At 39.7% G+C, this 25,080-nt stretch overlaps 1 protein-coding gene across 1 annotated transcript; it reads left to right on the forward strand.

Annotated features, from left to right (window-relative positions):
- Positions 1–4,940: 4,940 nt before the first annotated feature.
- Positions 4,941–24,545, forward strand: htra3b (HtrA serine peptidase 3b). The gene is made up of 10 exons (XM_076724909.1): positions 4,941–5,608; positions 14,630–14,729; positions 15,215–15,347; positions 16,576–16,665; positions 20,617–20,811; positions 21,015–21,047; positions 21,264–21,378; positions 21,458–21,515; positions 22,488–22,583; positions 22,703–24,545. Exons 1-10 carry the CDS (start codon positions 5,194–5,196, stop codon positions 22,869–22,871), a joined length of 1,404 nt encoding a protein of 467 aa, XP_076581024.1. The 5' UTR covers positions 4,941–5,193; the 3' UTR covers positions 22,872–24,545.
- Positions 24,546–25,080: the final 535 nt, after the last annotated feature.

The raw sequence follows: 25,080 nt of genomic DNA on the forward strand, positions 1-25,080 counted from the left end.
AAGTCCCATTTGGACAGGATTAACATTACAAGAGATGGTGGGGAGTTAAATATTTACTGTGCTCCTTAGTAAATAAACTCATCATTATGGCATTTTAACCAGCAGGAAATTACAGGACATGGTCTGTGGCAGACATTCAGCAGGACAAAGCCAAAAGGCTCCCCAGGGAGGTGCCTGAGAGGAGGGAGGAGTGGAGGCAGAGACATGCTGCAAAGATACTATGTGAGGTGAATCTGAGTCGAAAACCATTTGTCCTACTTGGCCTCATAAGTCAAAGTCATGTCCATCATGAATAAATGTTCCAGAAATCAACTTTTTTAATTAAGACCATGTAAGTTTTGCTGCGGTTTGCCATTTCACATGTACATATGTTTCTGTTGTTGTAGAACAACGTCAATAGAACAAATGGTACATTAATAGTTTGGGTTTAGGTATTCAGGCTTGAATAGTGTATAATTAATGAGTCATGAGGTGACAAACGTCCGTTGGAGACACAGGAAAAGAAAGAATGGTTGGGTAAATATTACTGAGTGCCGTCTGCATCCCTCCATTACCTTCAGAAACAGCGTGTGTGCCTGCTGAACAAGGAGCCCTCTGTTTTCTCAAGTGACAGACTATTTCAAATAAGCACACCCACAGCTGGATGAGATACATGTGTCCGCGTCAACGTGCCTCTTGTCTGTCCAAACAAACCTGGACTGTCGTTGATCCGTGGAAATGAGCAGTCCACAGCCCGCTTCCCCCTCTGTGACTGTCAGCCTGTGAGAGGAAAGCAAGAATTAAAAACAGCCTCACATCTGTAGTCTGTGCGTGTGTGCGTGTGTGTGTGTGTGTGTGTGTGTGTGTGTGTGTGTGTGTGTGTGTGTGGATGGTTCTTACAGTATACTCTCTACTATCCATGTGTGAAGCAGGTTAAAGACCTGAAGAGAAGCAAAATTTTTGCTAAGTGAGGTCATTTGGGACAAAGGAAAATTCCACTTTTTACAACCTAAGACTTGTTTTTGTAGTTTCAACCATCATTACCAGCAGCTATGATAACACCAGCTTCATTTATGTGGAGACTTCATGACTCAGGCAGACTACTGACATACAGCGCGCATGAGATTAAAAAACATATGTTTAACCACATCAGCCATACCATCTTAAACCACCTATGTGACTTTTGAAAGACAACGATCATCTTACAAAAACAAAAAGCTATTTTTACTAGCCATAAAACACACCCTTGAAATGCATGTAGCTGGTGATAATCATCGCAATATGAGTAAAACAAAGGTGTAAGTGTATGTGTGTTTGTTGACTGCATGGTCTGATCGTCTTAAATTGCCCTTACAAGGGGACAGTAATGAAAGCATGCCCTCATATCCCCAGTCTGCAGCGAAAAATGAATGACTTCATGTTTTGAAAAGAAAGTTGAAAAAAAAAAAAAGCAGCAAGCACATGGAGCCTGAACATACCACTGGGCCAACAGTGGGATTCAAGAATTTGAGTAGTGCTCTCACTGGTTAGGAAGGCTTACAGTCTTCTTCCCAATAATTTTGCTCATAAGAGCTTACATTAAGAGCTTATAAAATATGATGCTTTGACATACACAGATTAAAACTATTAAATGATTAAACAAACCACACAGTTACAGTTGAAATGATTAGTCAATTAGTCAATTAACAAAATATTTACTGGTAACTATTTGTTAAGGGTTGAGTAAATGGCTGGAGTACAAAAGTAGGACACAGATTTAGATGATTTGAATTAGGAGAAGGATTTATTGTCACAAATCGTAAATTTATCACTTGGGGAGATGATCCACGCAGATCCAGGAAGGAGTGGGCTCACAGGTGAGGTAAGTCAGCAGGCTTACAGGTGGAGGACTGGAGCTGGCTGGAGCTGGCACTAAACACAAGGAGAGGACAGTTTAGTCACTCGCAAAAGCAATGCAAACACTTGAGCTAAGAACAAAGGAACAAGGAGAGCTTAATGGCTGAGACGTGATATCAGGCTGGTAAGACCAACAATCTGTCAAAGACTGGTGAGAAGAATAGGTATTTATCTTGTGGAGGGCAATTAGTGGATTGGCTGCAGCTGTGGTGTTTGATTGGCACGAGGATCAGGTGAAGGTGAATCATGGTCGGAGGAACAGCCCAGTCCAGACACACACACAAACAGGGACAAAGACGGGGAGGAATTACAAGACACAAAGGGTCAGGGGAAAAACAAAAGGAGACACAAGGAAGGGGAAGACATAGAGGCATCCCAACACTGCCAATCTGTTTGGCGGACCTAGCAAATTACCCGAGAGTCATCTGTAATCAAACAGAAATGTAAAAGCTTGGGTCAAAGAAATTTTGAAGAACCGCAGATATTGACACTTTCAATACTCAACCCAGGATCAGCTACATAGATTGGGAAAGGTTATGTGTTACATGTCCATGTATCCTGAGTAACCATCACCGCTCTGAGATTCTGATCAAAGTAATCAGTGTTGACAACATCTGTGAGGATTTCAGGACACACTCTACTGTAACTGATCAAAGAGAGTTCCATGGTCTGTCGTTACTTCTTGTTACCTCTTTGGGACCTTTTCCAGTATACGCACAGAACTTATCAGGACCAGTAGTCCTCATGGGGATCAAAGCGCAGTCCAAAAGAGGCAAATCATCATTTCTGAGCTCCTGGATAATCAAGGTTATCTGAACTGAGAATCTCCTTTGTTGCGCTTGCCTCAATTAGCGACATCCACCTGACTCAAAATGCACATTAAATACAGCACTGTAAACAATATTTTCATGCCTGTAATCCACTTTTCCATTGCATTGTGATAACAAAATAGTCTGTTTTTAACCAATAAACACTGAGGGATTTAAACCCAGGCTCTGTATGGGATGCTGTAGAGGCCCCTTTAAGGAGACAGTCCTTTTCTTTTTATCTATCATATCCTCTGTTAATGAAGTGGATCCTTGCATTCTTCACAGGCTGAGACCATTGACCATCTGTTTCTTAAATGTTCCTACACTATTTTGTTTTTCTCTGACATTCATAGTCAGTTGTTATTAAAAATTGAACACACTTTCATTTACTTATAACAATATAATTTGTTGTATGTACAACCTGAATGCAAAGATTTCAGATACTGCTAATTTTGTGATTATTTTGGGTAAAATACTTCATCTTTCACTGAACTCATCAATAATTTTGTCACTGAAAGATATGGAAAGAATGAATAGAAAGGCCAAAAAACTGTTGCTCCTTCGTGCACTTTGTCTGTTAAAAACAAAAATGAATGGTATCACTTCTGGTGGATGTTTCCATTAGAGAATGAAAAGGTTTTTGAATGACATCAAAACCAAAAATTGTTAGAGTTGTCCATTGTTTATATATACAAGTTCATGTATAATTTCACTTTTTTTCTACATGAAGATTTACGTGTATTTTCCATTTTGCTTTTAAATCCTCTTAATTTGCTCTTGCACATTTGGAAATGTTCACCATGTAACATGTTACATATTGCATCTCAGCTGTAAATTGAGCGCATCTCTTCAACATTTCTTCAAAGCAAATCATTAGCAAAAGGAAAATGCTGGCTGAAAGAATGTGTTCCCCCTGTGCATTTACCTAGGAAAGAGGAAAAGTCTTGATTCACCAAGGTTGTTCAGCATGATGTGTAGTACATGCAAAATAAAACACTTGATTGCAGGGCATCATTTGTGCGGTATAGAGCCTTCCATATCTTGATAGCCTGCATGTCCAGCTTGGCAGGACAAGTTATGATTCCCTCAAAGCACAGGCAGACACAAGTCATTTTCTTGCGACTGGTTTATTTGCAGTTTCTCTCCAAATCCACCCTGAAAACTAAACACACATTGCCAAGAAAATAAAAGTTAAAATCATGTTAATCTAACATAAAAATAGCATGCACAGCATGTGAAATAACAAAAGTACGAAGTAAAAAACAGAAAAGTAAGAAAATACTTCATTGGCTGCATGTTGCAGAAAAGGGAATTGCCTTTTATCTTCAGAGGTTTCATGTACACTTAAAGTCCCCAGTGCTGCTGCTTAACAGTACTGCTCATGCGAGAGCAGGCTCAGGAGATTCTCAGGCAATTTAGCCTTCAAAATAAAGGCACTGTTACATTTACTAAATAAAATAACATTTAAAGGACAAATGCAACTTAAATTAATTTCCACTAATGAAATAAACAAATTAATGAATGAATGAATTATGAAGCAGTATATTAGCAACAATTACACAAGTACTGTCATGGCTTTGTGTTATGAAAGTCTCTATATAAACACCATAGATATTATCATGATATTATTACTGTTTACACTTTAACAAGGGAGAATTCAAAACAATTCAGAACAATGCGTATTTGCAATGGAAAAGAGGATTACAGGCATGAAAAATTGTTTACAGTGCTGTATTTAATGTGCCTCTTGAGTCCGGTGGATGTAGCTAATTGAGGAAAGCAGTTTTAAAATGATTACAGTGAGCATGTGCTTACAGTAGTCTACCACACATGTATTTCTCTGAACACAAGAGGTTCTCAGTTCTGTGCAATGAATAATACGAAGTTCAAACACAAACAGAAGAATTAAGGGATTCATTTTGAGAAACCAACCACTTTGGACTTTGCAAAACCTCGCTGATAAAATTACAAGACTAAACCGGTGCATTAAACAGTCCACATGTTGTATGTTTTTCATTTCACAGGCGAAATCGAAGCAGAACAAAGTAACCACCTTCTCTGACTGCGTGCGCGCTCCCGCGGCCAGGGGACGCGCATCCTTTCCCCCTGAAACTACTTTGGCACGACACGTGTCGGCAGAACTCTGCACAACGCTGGCTTCACTGCTAGAGGCGCTCATCCTGCCAACTGAGTGGATGCTTACTGAGCCTGAGAAGAGAAAGAAAACTTACCTTCATTCCACTGGATTCTCTCAAACCACAGCTGGTGGCTTCGTTGCCGCTTCTGGACGCACAGTTACGCGCTGCTAAAAGATACACGTTCTATCATCAGGATCGCTTTATTCCGATGTGTTTTGCATTATTAAGGGGACATTTATCGTTCTGTCGTGGATTTCCATCTGTAAAGTCTCCCAAAAATGATGAAAAGTGAGGACTCAGGAAGTATGATCTGCGCCTAGACTTTTCTTCCCATCTCTTTGCTTCAATCTTGTCAACATCCTCCATCAAAAATGCGAATCCTCCTGTACACAGCAGTGTTCTTTTACCTCAAGGACTCTTCCAGCGCAGAGCCAAAAGCCAAGTGTCCAACCCGGTGCGATGTGAGCAGCTGTCCGAGCCCCAGCTGCCCGAGCGGCTACGTGCCGGACCGCTGCAACTGTTGCCTGGTGTGCGCGCAGGGAGAGGGAGAGCCGTGCGGGCGCACAGAGGACCTGCCGTGCGGGGACGGACTGGAGTGCAGAGACCAGGCGGGCAAGCGGCTCTCCAAGGGTGTCTGTCAGTGCAAGTATAGGCACGAAGTGTGCGGCAGCGACGGGAAGACGTACGGCAACGTGTGCCAGCTGAAGGCGACCAGCAGGAAGGCTCTGCAGCAGGGACTCTCAGGCATCACTCAGGTCCAGAAAGGACCGTGCGAGACCAGCTCAGGTACGATTTACGCAATGGTGGCATGATTTGGTGAACCACACTTCACAGGGCCGGACCAAGTATTTGTAGGAACCAAGCGGGGCCCATTTCCAAACTATTCACCCTCTTTCATTTTGTTTTATATTATTTTAAGTTATACTGAAAGGTCAAGTCATTAGGCAAGGCATTCGAACTAACAACCAAAATGAAACCAAAGAAAAGAGTTAAAACCTATTTTTTCTTTCTAGAAATGAGTAGTTTTAACATCTAGTTCGTCTTAATATATTATACATTCTGGAAATATGTATTGACCCCAATACATTTAACTTATATAGTAAGGCTGAATAGGATTTGCATGTTTATTAATAAAATCTGAGATGATTTCAAAAATGTTTTTTTTAAATTAAATTTTACCTTTTTTTCATTAATCAAACATAAAATAATATACTTTTGGAATTCTCTCCCTGTCCGGCAGTGGTCACTCCAGCTCTCGATAGCGATGTGTGTTTTATGCTGCTTCTGCACTTGTACTTTATACATTGCATCTTTTATTATTGCACCTCAATAATAACATACCTCAAAATTTAACTACATTCTGGCACACTGTGAACATTTTATATAAATCATATGTCCATTGTCTGTCTGTATATGTTGTGTCCAGTGCTGTCGTCTGTTTGCACTGTTATGTTATATGTTGTGTGTTTTATATTACTTGCACATTGGAGTGAGAAACGCAATTTCAATCCTCTGCGTAACCACCTGTTGCATTGTTTGGTTGGCAATAAAGTTCACTTTGACTTTGACGGAGACAGGGCTGTCCCTCCACCAGTCCAGCAGGAGGTGGTGATGCGCTTGAGGCTATTAAGTACAACCATTGAGTTGGACTATAACAATAACAGTTTAGCTAGCTTGAGCTAACAACAGTCCATAAGCTGACACAAACAAATGAATGACCTGTGTTTCTAAACTACAAGTGAGACAGATCTGTACGGCTAATGGTAACTCACCCCGCTCCCTCACCCACACAGATCACACAGTGACTGAACTGATCAGGGATCAGATAAGAACAACAACAGCCCAGTGTGCCTTGTATTTGATCACATGTATAGAAATGGCTGGAGCTAATTTCAGTGTTTTTTCTTTTCTTTTTTTTTTTTGTAGCATTATGTCATTATGACAAAGACAGAGGAGATGGATGCTGGCTGTCTGAAGAAAGTCAGACAGTGAGTGGCTGTTTCCACAGACTGCTTACTGACACAGTTACACAACGGGCTGAGTAAAGATTACACATGTCTGGAGGCAGTTTAAACAATCGGATTTCAATCCATCTTGAATGCTTCTTTGTTTTTTAGAGACTTGATAACTATCTAACCTGCCCAAGACAAACAAAGTGTAAATGGGGTCTTTAATTCTGAAATACTGATACTAGTGTCAAATCCCAGAATCTGTCAGTCAATCAGTCAGGAGTAAAGTTTGACACTGGGTGGCAAAATAGTCTCATTGTAAAATCAATTTAGTGCTTTTCCAAAAAGTGGAAGGTATAAATGTAGAAAGTGTTTCTTACAATATCATGTTGACTCACCACAGTAATGCGTCACAGCACCAATAAACACTTGTTATAGGGCAGGTGCAAGTTTAACTGTTAAAGCAGACCTGAGCCAGTTATTTGAAACAGAGCAGACAGTGAGAATTAACCACACCTCAAGTAATAAGGCTGTTATTCTGTCCTGCAGACTGGCCGAGAAAGGTCCTCAACACAGGCCCACAGTTCATGAGTTGGCCTCAATAAACATGAATGTTTCTGTCAGAGAGTGCAGTTGCTTCATGAAATGCTGTTCCTTTAAGCAGCATGGGGAGATCCAGCCTCAGCGCTGGTGGTGGTCAGACAGTTGGATTTGTTCCCTGCAATGGGACGGCTCTCATTCCATAAACTGTTCACAGCAGTCTTGAGACACACTGCTCTCAGACTGATATGAGATCAGCACTGTGTGTCTGGTGCTGGTAGAAGATGAGCGAATGACTGTGTATATAAAAGTGCTTTATTTTCAGTTTATCAGTGGAGAATGTGAGAATATTCTAGGTCTCTGATTTGATGTCTAATTCAGTTTTTAGCCACACAGCTCCGCGGCTCAGGGGGTGGCAGCGTTATTCATCTGGTCCATCAAATCACTTTGGTTCAGAGTGAAATGTCGTGACAGCTACTAGGTTGCCAACAAGTTTTTTAAAGATGTGCGTTGTCTCCAGAGGATGAATCCTAAAAACTTTCATGATCTCATGACTTTTCCTTCATCGCCACCAGCAGGTCAAATCTTTCACTCACTCTGTCTGAAATGTCTCAACATCTACTACATGGAATGGCACATAATTCTGCACAGACATTCATGGTTCCCAGTCAATGTATCCTTTGATGAGCCTCTAACATCTAGTGCCATCATCAGGTCAAAACTTCAGTCTGTCCAGTACTTTGGATTATGACTAAATGCCTGCTGAAATAATGACGTTTCTATCAGCTTCAAATGTATTTTGCGTTTAGTGCTAATTAGCAAGTGTTAGCATGCTGGACATGTTCGTAACCACTAGCCACTATCATTTTTGCATTTGCTTCGCTGTGCTTGCTAATAATCATAAACAAACTTTGAACCTCAGCCTTTAACTATCTTAAAATTTGAGATTTGGGCATTTCTATTTAAGTGCCATCCAGAGAGATGGCTAGTTTTAAAAGTGTATGTCTGAGTTAGAGAGCCAGGTTCCCTGTTTAATCAGAGCACAGTTTTAGAGACTTATAAGAAGAACGAAAGAGGATGAGAAATTTGAAGATTTAATTTATTGAGAACATAGGAAATAGACTTTGGCACTTGGACCTCGGCAGGAAGTAGTTTATCATGGGAAGCAGTCTCATAGATTAGGTGCTTCCAGTATGAAGGAAACTCCCCTTGAGGTGGTGAAGAGAATGGGGGTGGGGATTGGAACAGCTTGTCAGCAGAGAGAGAGACCATATTTAAAGTTTGACAGCATACAGATGATTGGCTAAAGGTAAGCATGTCAGGTTGTGATTGGATGAAGACAAGAATGGGCTTGTGGACCTCAGAGGTAGCAAGAAACTGTGCAGGGTGACTTAGAGGGCATGCACAAGGAGATAGTCTACCAGACTGAACTTACACTAAGCCTCTTTTGCAGTATTTACCCTCTTTTTGCTGCCATCTAAACATCCTGTCGTTCAGGAGGAAGACCCTGCGTATTTGCAGCTCTGACATATTTCTATTGGTTCCTTCAACCAATATTTCAAGCTCAGTCCCAGAGAACTGTCACTATCCTTTGCTCCATTGCTTTCCAGCCATGTAAAGAAACCATTTGAACCAGCCCAGCATCAGGTGTTAATTAGCAGCACAGCGCTGAAATGAACTCAACTCTGTCCAAGTACAGTAAATACCTAGTAAGATTCAATTGAAAATGCTGTGTTAAAAAAATAGTGACCATGATGGCAGGTTTATAGCTCTGCTCTATATATGTTTGGCACGAACACATATTCATTACATGCATACACATGACCAGTATTCTGGAAACAATGCCAGCATCGGTTGCTTTACAGTCTACCCTTCCGTACATGTCTCATCCTCTCTGTTACACTGATGTACACGCTTTTGCATTCACTTCCAGTTTATTAGCCTTGACTTCATTCCAAACCATATGGGTTGAAAAGTTACGGGCCATTAAATAATTATCCTTCATTCACTACATTCTGTTACTCTCTTCATTTTTCCGACATTCTCTCCGTCTCTCTTTCACACACTCCCACTGTGCAGTCTGAACCTTCCTGCCGTATGCTAAACTTGTAAAAGTAGAGCATGGCTGCTGATTGGAGGAAGCCTTTCATACAGACTGCAGCCAAACACATTACCACATTGTTCCAAACAAAGGTAGACCACCAGTCTCCTCCAGCCATTGAGTTCAGTTTATTTCAGTACACTGTTAACATCCACTTGCAGAGACTGAAGCTTTGTGAAGTAGTTAAATTTAAAGCTCTTGGTTCAACTGTGGGAATGTGCGGAACGGTGATTTCTACTCCTGTCTGCGAATGCTGAAAGTATAATGAAAGTAACTCAAATGGTCTGCCAATGCTTTCCATTGGCCCCATCTCAATTTGTCCAGCTGTGCATTCCTGCTGATCATCAATAACAGTCGTCATACAGTCCTTTGGTCTACGTTTGCCACCTTCCATATGAAAATTCACACTTTTACCTTGATTTAACTAATGTTTGTCAGTGTGACAGATAAGGCTAATAATATGAACTTATTTTAATATATTTTTTAATATTCATTGATCTCAATACAATTTGCATAAAGACTTCTACAGTTGTAATCAATAATGTAAAAACGATATTGCTGCTTTACATGTGCACTAAGTTGACCATCTTAATCATCTTACATCTTAATCTTTCTGGCACGAAGATGTTTCCTTACTTCCTTGTGCACAGCATGTTCCGTACACATGAGTCATGAAAGACTTGGAATCTGGTGGTGCCATATTCCCAGTGTAATCTGAATACAAGTATTCCATGGACACTTGGTCATGGTCAGTTCAGTGCAGGTCAGACAGCTTCTGAAAAGACTGGCTCATCTTATTGTGATATTTACCCTGAATATCCTGATTTACTCCCATCAACCGCATGAAATCACCAGTGATGTCTATATAAACCAGAGATTTTAACACCACTGTGTATATTTGAGTAGGTATGGTTGTAATTCAGTCTAAGTTGTTCAAAATGGCTTCAGTGAACACATGGCCATGCTACCACAGACAAAATCTGCACAGAATGCACTGGAGGTACTGTATCACTGCTGCCATCTTCCCCGGGGGCAATGTGTAAATCATCAAGGTGGCACCAGAGGAAAGGTCATGTTCTATAATGGTCATAATGTAGAGATTTAGGCCACAGGGGGTGACACAGGAAAAGACAAGGGTCACCACATCAAGTATGATTCATCCTGTGGGGATCATGAATATCAAAAGCAAATTTCAGTCTTAAGTACAAAGTTGACTTTTTGACATAATGCTGGCATGATTTGTCAAAAGTTGATGGAGTGTCCACAACAGAAGGGTTCCTCCTGTGGGGGAACATGAATGTGCTCACTAAATTACATGGTAGTCTTCCCATTAGATTGTGGAAAGTTTAGCTGATGTTAAAGGAATGGTCAGGAGTCATTCTTTAAGGACCAAGAATATCCACAGTAAATTTCATGCCAAGCTGTGGCTGTTGAGATACAGTAAGTTTCTCTAGAACAAAGTGTTGGGCAGGCAGACAGACTTGTGCTGATGAATGAAACAGAATGCTATTCTGCTGACTGCTACAATCATCACCACAGTCCCCACTCACAAGTTTACAATCACCTGAAACAAATACACACATGCACACACACATCCATCCCAGTGAGAGATACCAACTGAGGAAACAGGAAATAACTGCAGGCCAGAGTTGCAGCAAATTCTATTTATGTTTCCCTTTGATCACAAACCATTTATTATGTCTGGATTTAAAGGATATGTGGCTGGCACACACACACACACACACACACACACACACACACATACACACACACACTTATCACTGGAGCATTACATCCTTATGGGTGTGGTAAACTAAAAATATATGGCTGACTGACCTGAAAGTCCCAACTCCCAAATTGGTCGCGGTAAATCATCCATCATGCCCATTTAAATTAGTAGAAGTGAGTTTGAAGAAAATTGCCCTAATTACCAGGGCACAAATGAAAAAAAAAAAAATCAAAAAATAAAACTAGTCCAACTTTAAAGGCTTGATTAATAAACAGATTATGATCATATAACATATTTCAGGTTTACACTTCAATCTTTTCCCAATCTAACTGATTTAAACTCCATGCTCAAGAAAGCTTTCACATGTGCTGTTTTAAACACCCTCCATCTGGTCGGTGAGTCTCTCTGGGGAGAAATCCTTCTGCACAGAGAAGGTCATTTCTTTCAGCTTTCTACCAGAAGCAACAGAAGCATTTCCTCTCTTTCTTATGGAAGTGTATATTATCTTGTTAATGGAAAAACATTCTGGCTAAACATATTTAAAGACATGGCTTGTGTCATTGGACCATGTGATGAAATTCAAATGTTAATTCAGATATGAAAATATGAAGGTGCCTAAAATTAATTCTGACTGAGAATTGAACTTGGATCAAATGAGTATGTGTAATGTCATAGAAGTGGCACATAGTGAATTCATATAATTAATGTAGAGAATTATCACCAACTCTGCAGTTCTGCTCTGTGGAGCTCTTTACTGTCTTTCAGTTCACCTTTGTTCAGTTCGTTTGGTTTTATGACTGCACTGTTTTGGTTCAGTTTTTCTTTTCTCATTGACCTATTTTCTAGCAGCAGAGGCTGTTTGGGAGAAAAAGATCAAAAAGCTCACTGTGCACTACACACAGCAGACAGACACAGTTAGAGACTTGCTGGTGAACACTGTGGGGCATTTAACAGCTAAAGACCCAGATATTTCTGGTGGAGACCAAAACAGAGCTGAATGGAAAGTGAGGTGGGCACAAACACAACTACGTCTTTGGATGTGTGAAGAGGCAACTGTTCACTGTATCAACTTTATGAGGTGATAGGTCAATGCAGCTTGTTCCATTGTTCCAGGTAGCTCTAGCCATTAAAATACTAAAAATACATCGGAAAAGGCACCCAACACAAGGAATTAGACATTCATACTGGTTTCAATCCTTCGCCCTTTTTTTATGGCTAACGACATTCACATTGAATGAAAAAAAATTTGGGTCACTATAGGGCGGAAAAACAAGCCGACAGGAACAGATACTACCGAAAAAAAATGTAATTCCATCACTCCTCTAATGAGAAATGAGAAATTATTCTCAGATCACAAATTTAATCCAACACACAAGAATTATTAATTAGGCATTTTCATTTTTAGAAACATTTTTCATGCTGATTGTAAAGACTAGTAATGTTGAGACTGAAACCCACTGACTTCAGCCTTTGGTTGGATTCCGTCATTTGAGAATCTCTTTTCAGTCTAAAATAACAAACCACATTTTCCTCAAAGGCTGACTTGGCTCAGCAGCATACAGTGCAGCTGTAGTGATGACGTGTAACTTATTATTACTGCTTCAGCAGTGCAGGAGGTTGCAACACGACCCAGATAGACATTTCCTGTTAGGGTTTTTGTGCAAAAGGACCCAAAATGCTACAACTCAGATAGACAGAGGAGGCTGGAGACGAGTAAAAAGTCAGTGGTTTTGATAAATGTTTCAGGGAATGTGCAACAGACGGATTCAGAAGCGTCACAAAACACTGGAGAGATGACTGAGGAGGAACAGGCCTGTGTCCAAATCCAGTATTTCATTAGGCACAGACAGGCAGGCCATGGACTGAGACAGGCGGCGGTTAGGCACCTGAGCACAAAAAGTCAGGAAGGCAGTAAGCACACAGGAAAAACAGATCAAATATACTCAGGCGATTCTTCAAGTCTTGGTCATTACCACGTGGATAAACTGACGTGTCGACGAATACTGGGTGGAAACGCCGGAGCTTATATGCTGTGGCAGCAGGTGAGTTTTGATTGTCTGATTGAGAACGGCTGTGCTCAGGAGAGGAGGAGGCCGGACCAAACCTGTCAGCCATGACCTGCAGTGAAACATACACAAACATGACAGACAGGGGTGAGACGGACAGGAGACAGAGGGGAAACACAAAGACACAGTAAGAAAAGGGGAGGAAACAGATCCTCAATTCACGTGAAATGCTAATGTTTAGAACAGTGAAGGGTTGACTTCCAGCTCTGACCCATATAGCCAGTTGCTACCACAACACATATGCACAAATAATCACAGACAACTGCTCCGTTCATTTCACAACAATGAAGCTTAGAGTCACACTGTCATTAATTTGCTCTGCCCAGACAAAAGCCTCTTACTTGAGCTCACTTCAGGAGTGTTTCATCGAGCTCAGACAGCGACGGCATTAATATTCAAATGTGGAAAAAAGACAGCTGTGGCGGTTCCATTGAAAGCACAGCGAGACAGACAGGAGTCACAAGCCAGTTTCTATTGTCTTTTGAAATCCTACATATGTAAGTCCATAGATGTTTAAATGAAGATGGGAAAATATTCTGGATCCATGTGTCACCCTCTCTCTCGCTTCTCTCATGGTTCAGTGAATTAAGAGTTTACAACCGATAATTGTTTGAACAGTGAAAAGACAAACAGAAGCTTTTGTTGAGTCGTATTTTGTCTTTGTTGAGTCTGAGTGAAGTGTGTTTTACGATGATAAAATTACTGTTTTTGTGAATGGAGTCTAGTGGCTTTGGCGAGAGAGATATAACAGCTGTTTCTGTTTAAACAAAACGGATTTTACTCTTAAGCTAAAAGGTATGTGTGTAAGGATGCTTTCCATAATGCTGTCAAACATTTATTATAATAATCTGAGCCTGTCAGTGGCAAAAGCAAACACTTTTAGTGGACGTACATTGACGGTGCACAAACACCCAGAGGGATTAAACTGCAGCATGTTTTGTGGCTGCCAGCTGATGCACTCTCATTCAATACTGGACAAATACTTGGACTCAAAAAACATGGGAAAATATGGTCCTTAATCAGATAATAGGTCATTTAAATTGATTTGATTAATCTGATTATTAAAATACAGAATTCTTCTTGCCAGTGTAAGTCTTTCACTTGTCAGCATTAAGAAGTTCAGCTTCCTAGCCGACTTAGTGGAGGATAGGAACAATATGCAATATGGTGTGTTTATCTTATACCTGCAATGAGGTGTCGGCAGTCCTCCAGTCAGCATGATCATCCTGCAGTGATACCAACAGACAGAACAGAACATAACCAACAGATGTTCATCTCATGCACATCTGGTTAGAAGCTTGTAAAAATGGAACAGTTTTGTGATCTTGGGAGTCTGCCTCTGCTGTACTGTTGCCTCTCTTTCTATGCTAAATCAAAGTGCTGACTGATTATTAAAATACATAATTCTTCTTGCCAGTATAGGTCCTTCACAAATTGCAAGTCCACGTTACAAGTTCAACTTCATAGCTGACGTGGTGGAGAAAATTGCTCCTGCTGTTGTCCACATCGAACTCTTCCTCAGGTATGTGTGTGTGTGTGTGTGTGTGTGTGTGTGTGTGTGCGCGCGTGTTTGTAGGGGATATGTTATCACGTCAGCTTGGGCTCGTTCAAAGGTCAACTTTTAGATTACATGAAAAACAGCTGTACTTTTAGATTTAATGGGTTTCATAATGTAGATTGAATCTGTCCTTTGGATACTGCTGTATATCTTATCATTCTGTTTTCTGAGAATGTGCCATCTGCAGTAAAGTTTTTTAGTCTCAAAGAAACAAGCGACTTTGCCAGGGTCCTTTAGCTGCCATTCAATCATGTGACGCTTCTTGAGTAGACCATAATTATCAACACTAGTGCAATATTTAGTCATGATTACTCAAAATATTACCTTGAATAAACAGTTATTCAAGCTTCAAACTTACAATAATGGAACTAGCAAAATTCTCATCAGTCATGGCTGCTCTCTGTAATTCCGTCCAGCTAAATTCACTGATGTTTTTATTCACACTGCAGGCATCCTCTATTTGGTCGGACTATCCCTCTGTCTAGTGGATCGGGGTTTGTGATGTCAGAGAACGGCCTGATTGTCACCAATGCCCACGTAGTCTCCAGCACCACACCCGTGTCCGGTCAACAGCACCTCAAGGTATAGAAATACTGTTTCTCCACAGTCATCATTTATGTTTCACTCTGAATATTCACAGCCTACTCATCTAAATCATATGCTAAGTTATTCATTGAAACCAGTTTGCCAATCGTAGGCTTGAATGTATAAACAACAAGTTTTGGCTTTAGGATGATTTATATGATCAAACTGTTTCTTGCATCTCTGTGCAACATATTGCTCAGCATGAAGAGACCAATGCTGGCAACCTCACAGTAATGACTACAGGAGGTTGAGCACAGTCACGGCACCTAACTCAGTGTAAAACTAAAACTTGCAATTTTTAAATTTGTGTTTGTATACGGATTAAACAACAGTATGTTAATCAGTGAGCTTTAGGCTTACTGTTTCCCCTCACGGTCAGTATTTATGCTAAGCTAGGCTAACTACATCCTTACTCTAGCTCTGTACTTAACACACAAACATGAGATTATTATTGATCTTGTCTTCTAAAACTCAAAAAGAAAGCAATTAAGTGTATTTCCCAAAATGTGGAAGGATTCCTTTGGCTCAGGTGCAGTCATTGTTATCCAACACTGACACAATGCTTATGATGCACTTAGACGGGCATATTGATTGAAGACCTGTCTGCGAGATAACTTTAACCGATTTTACTGAGACCCTAGTATCAGATTCTTCACAAGTATGCAAGTTTGCCATGTTTATTGCTTTCCTGGGTGGAGTATTTTAAAGTCAACAAATGTTTTCAGTATTATTCCATAGGTTTATTTACCACAGCAAGAATAACAGTTTGATGCTTAAATACTTGCCAATGTTTGGCACTTCAATGAACAAATGCAGAGAAGTTTATCATGGATGGTTGTGACTCAGGAGAAGCAGCGGGTCATCAACCAATCAGTGGTCTGTGGTCCACATGTCCACTGGAGGAGCAATTTTGTCAAGATACTGTACCTCAAATTGTTCTCAATTCTGTGCTGTGTGTGGATGTGGCATGTGTAATAAAGTATTGCCACCAAATACTGGCTATTTTGAAATTCATTGTACTGGCAGTGACCTTTAAAATTGACAAACTTAGTTCTTAGGAAATACATTGGGCACTAACCCAGGAAAATGAAGAAGTACTGGATATACTGGAGCTGATATAAAAATAACTTTACAGAAATGGATTAATCCAAAACCTATGAATGAATTATCTTTAATTTGAAATGTCAAATTTCTTGAAATCTCATTCTTCTGTTCGTTCCTGAAGGTCCAGCTGCATAATGGTGATGTATATGAAGCTAACATCAAAGATATTGACAAAAAGTCCGACATTGCGACCATCAAAATCAATCCACAGGTGAGTCCACAGCTCTACTGGATATAGTTTGTATGTTTTTTCTTTGGTGGGTCCTTCGGGTTCTTAAGGACATCTCAAACTATTTATGTGATGTTATATGGATATTTTATGAATGCAAAGCGATGATGATGAACTTTCAGTTCATGGTTTGAAGTGAATTACCCCAACATATACAGTATCTTAAAATGTGGTTATTGATATAGGTAATTAACAGTGAAAACTAATTTAAGTTGCCTGATTCAGAATGAAATTGTTTTAATTCTGCCACCAATTTGAGCCAGACCATTGTAGTCACACGAAAATCAACTACATACAAGCCAGCAAAACAGAACCTTTCACTAAAACCCCTCCATACGTGGCAAAGTAAGTGCTGATATGCATCTGAGTGATTTTTCCCTTTAAACATGGTGTCTCCACTTTGAAATTTCTTTTACGATGCTTTAAAGGGAAAGGATCTGATTACACCCAGTGAAATACCACAATTCTTAGAGGCCATGTTTTTATGGCTGCATCGTCATCCAGTCACATTCTGATACATGATGATACATTTTATATAGTGTGCCTGAAAATCAGCCTAATATATCTGGACACTTTACAATCTTCTGGAAGTTCTGGGGTTTTGACAGCATTTGTTCATGAACAATACTGAATGAAATGACATAATAACAGACCCAATAACAAAAAGGCTTTGGCAATTTACCAAGCCAGAGCAAAGCACTATTGGCCACTATTGCCAAATTACAAACTTTATCCATAAAAGACATGAGGTCTTCACTGTCACAGTTATTCCAGCCTACTATGATTCAAGCTTTTCACTTAAACATTTAGACATATATGTATTAAACAGTAGGAGCGAGAGATGAGTCAAATATATTCATTTCAAATTTCTAAAGAAAAATTAGCAACAGACAGAGAAGCAAGAGTACTGCAAAACAAGACTGCATAATTTACAAAACTGTTTCATCTTTACCAGCATATAACCAGATGTGCATGAGATGAACATCTGGGGTATGACTTAAATGAAGGATCTAAATGAGAACACCGCACACACATCTATAATATAACACATTGTCAGACCGGAGGGTTGTCTGTTGGTAACGCTGTAGGATGATCATGCAGTAGATATGACATGAGAAACACATGTTTGGCAGAGGACTGCAAACACCTCATTGCAGCTATAAAGATAAACATACCATACTTTATGCTCTTCCTATAGTTTTTGAGACAGTGCTTGTGTTTCTTTTAGAATCAGGGGAGGGCTCATTAACCTCTTAAATTCTGGTTTTGCCCTTAAATTGCTGTTATGTAATGTTATGACCACCAGCCCCCAGAATGATATGATGTCGTACCACGTTTAACATTGACACAGGCTGAGTTCTGGGCTATTTTATTGTTTTGTGCTTCATGTAAAAGGCCCAATATTCTTGATGTCTTGAGCACAATTTTCACAATATTCAGCCATTATATGGTGTCATGGAACTTCTGTGGTTTTGAACAATGCTTTTAACGTAACATTCATGTGCCAAAATAGTCACAGAGTGGTCAGTGTTAGTTGTATGACTCTTTTTGAATTATTAAAGTCTAAAGTCTAAAGTCTAAATTTAGTCTCTTAACATCAGGCAACATTATGGGCAATGAAGCCCAGCCTAATATGAGGCATCTTGTACACCATGCAAGGTGTAACCATTCATTCCGCAGACAAACGACTCACAATATCAAATTTGCCAAAGTATCTGTAGCAGAGACACTGGCTAAAGTCTTTCTGATGTTTAGGACAAAGGGACAGTTGGCAGCCACTATGCAGTGCTGTGCTGGGACCAACTCCAGTTCTTAGCCAGTGCCTTGGTTAAGGGCACTGAGGGTAGAACTAACCTACATGTTTTGTTTTGTTTTGTTTTGTTTTGTTTTGTTTTGTTTTGTTTTGTTTTGTTTTGTTTTGTTTTGTTTTGTTTTTTTGTCCCAAATGCTAAGAAGCCTCGTGTCTCATCTGGAGAGCCTGATTTGGTATCTTTGGAAACTTGGGGATTTTCACAAGAAATTAAATACATTGCTGTGGGTTTGAGCAATACTTGGGTGGATGGGTGGGTGATTCACTACACAAATATCAGCATCTGCTTTCAAAAAACAATATCAGTTGAATCTCAGGTCCCAGCATGACCGAAGGTTGACATCTCTGCATCAGAACTGAGAGAGCTGGATCAGGACCAAGAAAGGGAGGAGTGGGAGAAAGAAACACAATCCAAAACACTCATTAAAAAATCCTACACAGAGCAGTTTCAGCTTATTCCTTCTCTCCCTCCGTCACACCATCTGTCTGTTGAGCATGTGTTTATACTCAGTTCCATTCTTCTCCACCCTTTCTCTTCACCTCCTCAACCGTTCTTTTCATCATAACCCCTCCCTGTTTCTTTGTGGACACTTACTTACATGACTCTTTACAACTTGTCTTTTCTATACTTTGTGTAGTATATTTGACTTTTCGAATGTTCTGGTACATTTACTGAGTTGTTATGTTTTACAGCTGTTTTTACGATCATCACAAAGCTGTAATTTGGGGACTATTGAAATAGCAAATAACAATTTCAAGCGTCACAAATTAAAGTCATCAACATTGCAGTTTCTTGCAGAATTCAGTTTTATTTTTAACACACATTGAGCTCTGTTTCCCAGAACCACAGTGTGCTAAGTGTAATTGTATAAACTTCTGGCACAAGATCTGTGAGCTGTGAAAGAAGTTGCTTTAGGAAGAATGCAGCACAGATTAAGTTAAACTTTTTACAACCAGGATCATACTTTTGCTCTATGTGCCACTTGTGAGTTAGCGTACATATTTTGCACTCCCCCAGTATTATTGGAGAGAAGTGCTCCTCTGGAAAGAGTCCAACAGAAACCCACCCCTTCAAAAGCATATGGAGGTGATCATTAATAGTTATTACCATAATCTGTTATGAATGTCTCTGAACTGGTTTTGACCTATAGGTGCACTGCTCAGTTTTATGTACTGTGTGATTCAGCTGGCTAGTTTTAAACTTTTAAACTCCAACTGAAATTAAAATGAATGTCATTTTAACTTGATATCTAAATCATGTCCTTTGAGAAAAAAGTATCCAAAAGGCAGAAATATATATGTTTTTTGATTTCAGCCCTCACTGTCTGCACATTAATTTGTTTTGAATACTTTTGATTCTTCGTCATTGTTGATGAAAACTTCCATGTTCTTAGTTAAATACCTTTATTTTGAACTGTATTTGCATAAAACAGTGACACATTCATTCTATCATAGTCATATTGACTAACACTTTCTAATAGCCAGCAACGTAAAAGACTGCTGCCTCAGAATTTGGGCAACAATCGACGTTAGATTTCAAGCTAATGCCAACTTCTTATCCATAAGCAACCACAGATTTCTAGTGCTGCACTTTCTCTTGCTGAAGGCACCATTGTAGCAAACATCCACCAGGGCATATTGCACTGCTAACCTCTCTTTGCTGGACAGATAGCTTATTATGTTGTCTGTAAAACACGCAAGCACTGATAAGACACATTCAGTTGGTCAAGCAAAGGCAGGCGATTCAGCGAATAGAATGGCTCAGAAGACTTTTCTAGATGGAAAAGATGTTTTTGTTCTTCTCCTGACTGGCTTCAGCAAGAGTTTGATAGACTGTGTCATATGGTTTGTTTATGTGATTGGTTGAAGTTTCTAAGGATGGCTTCTCAGATGGCTCTTTGTAGGAAACCATATGGCACTTCAGGTTATGAAATTTGGGCACAATGATAAAAAGATGGATTGGATTGTTCACAAACATAACTACTAGCTCACTAAATTGGACAGTCCTAATTGGTTGTAGGTGTGAATGTGAGTGTGAATGATTGTGTGTCCTTGTAAGTGGTTCCTCAAATACCCTACTACAGCATTATCTTACCCTTTGTCTGTTCCTTGCTTCTTCCCAGACCAAGTTGTCTGTGTTGTTTCTGGGCCACAGTGCAGACCTGAGGCCTGGGGAGTTCGTGGTTGCAATTGGCAGTCCATTTGCCCTCCAGAACACCGTCACCACTGGCATTGTCAGCACCGCTCAGAGAGACGGCAAGGAGCTGGGCCTCAGGGATTCTGACATGGACTATGTCCAGACGGACGCTATTATCAATGTGAGAATATAGCAAGGCAGACAACCTGTCAGATTTCAGTCAAGATTACTATTAAGCAGCACAGTATATGTTTTTTTTTTTGTACACAGCTAGAGTCAGTCTGGAGCATGGCTTTATTTAAATTGTTTACATTGTAAAAATGCCATGTTGTAAGGTGTTTATGCAGTTTGTACGTCACAGTACTGTTGTGTTTTCCTTCACAGTATGGGAATTCAGGGGGACCTCTTGTCAATTTGGTAAGCTTTTTGAAGATGTTATGACTGTAGCACTATACTTTTCTCCACTTAGGCCTGGTTGTTAAACTAAACAAACATAAATTGCACAACCACTGCACTGAAATCTTATTCTTGATAGCCTAAGAAACCCTTTCTACTGCTGTACTTCCTGTAATTTTCCCTTAGAAGTGTGAATAGCCAATTTTGATGTTGCCCTGTTATATCTCTGTATTTGAGGATGGGGAGGTGATCGGCATCAACACCCTGAAGGTTGCAGCAGGAATCTCGTTTGCCATTCCCTCCGACAGGATCACTCGCTTCCTCAATGATTCGCTCGACAAGCATAGTAAAGGTGAGTGACATCACTGGGCTAGGACTAAACATCTGAGTCTCCTGCTGAATTTACAGAAACTAACTGGAGTCTCTTTCAGATGTGAGGTCAATAAAGAAACGTTTCATTGGAATCAGGATGCTGACCATCACACCAGCGTAAGTCTGATTTGATAATTATTGTTTTGATGGTAAATATGGCATAAGGATAGAGTGAAGGCATTTTTAAGTTCTTAATTTAATACTAATTAATTTTCACATAGTCCATATACTCAACTGCTGGCCTTTTTCAAAGTCAGATACTGCAGAATGGCATCAACCCAAAACCCTTTAATTTATGTTAAATACATAATTGTTTGACTTTGATCATACATTTTTCAACTCATAGACACATTAACTGTGCAAGTACCTCAACAGTTCTTGAAAGTAGCAAAGGTATCCCACAAGGATCTACTTTGAGTCCTCTTCTATTCACAATGTACTGTATAGAAAACCCTAAATAAGGTTTCTTCCTCTCAGCATTTGAATGTATATGCATGCATGTTTTGAACGCTGATCAAACCAGTTGGTTATTTCCACATGGTGAGAAGAGACCTCCGATGATTGTGACAGGCCACTGCAAAACTATTATGCACATTTCTTCTTGGATATATTTAGGAATTGTTCTAGATGGCTGTATTTTATTTAAGCTTCATATTCAATGGCTTGTAAAACAGAAGCTGATGTCAGCAACTTTTTTGCTTTTGCTTGACTAAGTGGATGTGTCTTATCAGTGCTTACATGTTTTTGATTCTGTGTATTGTAAACTCTGTAAAAGTTTCCCAATTTAACTAGTCTTACGTATTTTATCTATTTATTTTTTTTTATTTTGACATTTGGCAGCCTGTCTTGATCAAAACATTTGTAAATACTTGTAAAAAAAAAATAATAATAATCCTTTTTTAAAAAATGGTTTTATTGTTTTGTTTTTTTTAAATCTCAATGAGGCTTTCTTGGCTACATGAAGGTTAAATTAGAATATTCAGTAAGTTTTATTTCTTATACACCTCTTAGTTCCTGAAATAAAAGTCACAAATTTTGGGTTGGATAATGGACTTTCCCTGAAAAAAAACATGTATTTCTTTGTTCCAGGTTAATTGAAGAGCTAAAACAGCAGAATCCAGACTTTCCTGATGTTCCCAGTGGGATTTATGTTCACGAGGTTGTTCCTCACTCACCTGCACATAAGTAGGTTTCATTAATTCCTTAAACAAAAGCAGTGTACTTTACACTTTGTCTCTCATTTCCATAGTAAAATGAATGGTTCACCTGTAACTCTCTCTCTTTATCCCTCTCTTTGTCTCCAGAGGTGGTATCAAAGATGGTGACATTATTGTGAAACTGAATGGCAGACCTCTAATGACCACGGCTGACCTGCAGGGGGCACTGCAGGAGGAGACAGCACTGCTGCTGGAAGTCAGAAGGGACAACGATGACCTTCTCTTTAACATTGAGCCTGACATTATCATGCAGTAGACATTTGAAGCACAGCTTGCAGAGTTAGGCCATCCTGTTTTTGTGAAAGAACATGTCAGATGGTGGAAGCTCTGCACCAGTGCAGTGGAACTTTTGACAAGCGCACACATCTTCTGATACTTTGGCAACTGGCTATGTAATGTACCAAAGTAAAAGGAACCCATGGACAACATGGTGTGAAGCAATTTTGGTATCAAGGATTTACAGCTGTGCCTTCCACCTGCTCAGATCAGGTCAATGTTGGAACAGATGCACACACTAACACCCTACAGAATTACATAAGCCCAAATCCCTTTAATATATGTTCATTTTGACTTACATACTTAAAAAAATATGTTCTCAATATGAGGCAATATGGTGGTCAGGCAGCATCTTATGGTGCACATTACAAAAATTACAAGATAAAAGCAAAATTGATGAATGTGAAGTTAAATTGAAACATTTGCTATTCAATTTTATTAAAATTTGAAAACAAAGTGATGATGGTATGCTGATGATTAACAAATTTGCTCTTAGGCATTTTTGTATTCCCCAAAAAAATTTCTTCTGAGTGGGGGTCCACAAATCTCCACCAGTGTCCATGCAAAGGTAAAGAGCTGGTCCACTGTTTCATGGCCAGAACAGCATCTACATTGTTTCCCCTTCAAAGTGATTTCTTAGCCTGTGGTGAGCACACCAAGACCCTGGCAATCACTTGCCACTCATATGGCTATTGACCTGACCTTCACCTGAGATGCAGCAAAGGTTTGGTTGATCCCTGGCAACATTTGAATCAAGGACATTGCAGTTCATGATCTGCATTTTAACCCTTGCTTGACCTCTATGTTCTGCTGTGTAAGTGAGCCCAACCACTCGCCAGCAACTTTCTCTCCCAAACCTGGTACCAGCAGAAGTCCCTGGTCTTCCTGATTTGATCCTGATCCTGATTTGCTTCCCAAATTGCTTCTCCATAGGGATTTCTGGTTCAGGGTGAGCTGAGCCGGAATTTTGGGTGATGACTGAAAGAGAAAGACTGTCTATATAAATACCCAGAATTTATTTTGCAGGGCCAGGGTTAGGAGCTTAAACAACTACAAGAAGCTCAGATGAGAACCGTTTCTTTTTTTGGTGGAAAGGAGTCGGTTCAGGTGGTTCAGACATCTGATTAGGATGACCCTGTGTTTGCCTCTCTTTAGAGGTGTTCTTCCCATGGCCAACTGGGAGGAGACACAGGGGCAGACAAAACACACACTGCAGGAATTATATATTCAATCTGGTCTGGAAACACCTTGGGGTCCCCCAGGAGGATGCAACTGGGGAGAAGGATGTATAGATACTTTTCTGAATGGAGTTGCATGATGCAAGTCACTGTGTGTGGCTATGATTGCCAGTCTGGCCCATGCACATGTTAAACAATAAATGCACCAATGCTAACTTGAATGCTAAGAGGTGGACAGAATTGTGCTGAACGATAAAGACATTAATGATATCAAGTCTGTGTTACTCAAATCATTGATGTTTTATCAAATAAAAGTTATGTGCAAAAAATGCCAATTTTATCAATTCAGTTATCTTCAGCAACTGTGCTTTTATCACTCACCATTTGAGTTCCCTCATAGACTATAGATGATTCTTAACAGCATTAGTCTTAAAAAGACAGCTCAGAAGCTGCATGAAGGCCTTCCCTTTGGGTTGATTAAATCCCTGCAGTCAACATAAAAGTACCAATGTGTGTTGGTGTGTGTGTGTGTCATGGACACAATATTTTTTTTTTTCTTTTTTTCTTTTTTTTAAATTAAGCAATTAAACTAATGTGTACTTAAGATGAATTTGGATTTTTTTAATAAGCATGGAAAAAAATGCATAGCAAACTGAATAACTAGCCAAAACCTTTATTTGAATTGAACTGACTTAAATTTAAGAAAGAGTACTTCTACTAAAATGGAATTGGAATGGCATGAAAAGTCTGTTTTAAATGCTGCTTTACATTGATTTGGTGCTTTGATCAAAAAGAGATCAACAGTGGGTGACAAATCCTTAAAGCTGGGACGCTACTAATACCAAAAACATACCACAAAACCGAGAAGACAGAATTTCACCATTTTAGGTGTGCTCTGGGGGGAAGTATTAACCACACATCATGTGAAGTTTTGTTCAAATCTAATGATGGGGGGACAAATGGGGAAACTTTCAGTGTGCAATAACTGAAATGCTGCAGGCTCAGTGATTG

This window comes from Chaetodon auriga, chromosome 24 (assembly GCF_051107435.1).
Source record: "Chaetodon auriga isolate fChaAug3 chromosome 24, fChaAug3.hap1, whole genome shotgun sequence".
NCBI classification, from domain to species: Eukaryota; Metazoa; Chordata; class Actinopteri; order Chaetodontiformes; family Chaetodontidae; genus Chaetodon; species Chaetodon auriga.

Bases quoted from the DNA above. Each gene is read 5' to 3' on its own strand.
- htra3b (XM_076724909.1), top strand. From the start codon at position 5,194: ATGCGAATCCTCCTGTACACAGCAGTGTTCTTTTACCTCAAGGACTCT. The intron at 14,730-15,214 runs GTATGTGTGTGT...TTCACACTGCAG, and splicing joins CACATCGAACTCTTCCTCAG to GCATCCTCTATTTGGTCGGA. The intron at 16,666-20,616 runs GTGAGTCCACAG...GCTTCTTCCCAG, and splicing joins CCATCAAAATCAATCCACAG to ACCAAGTTGTCTGTGTTGTT.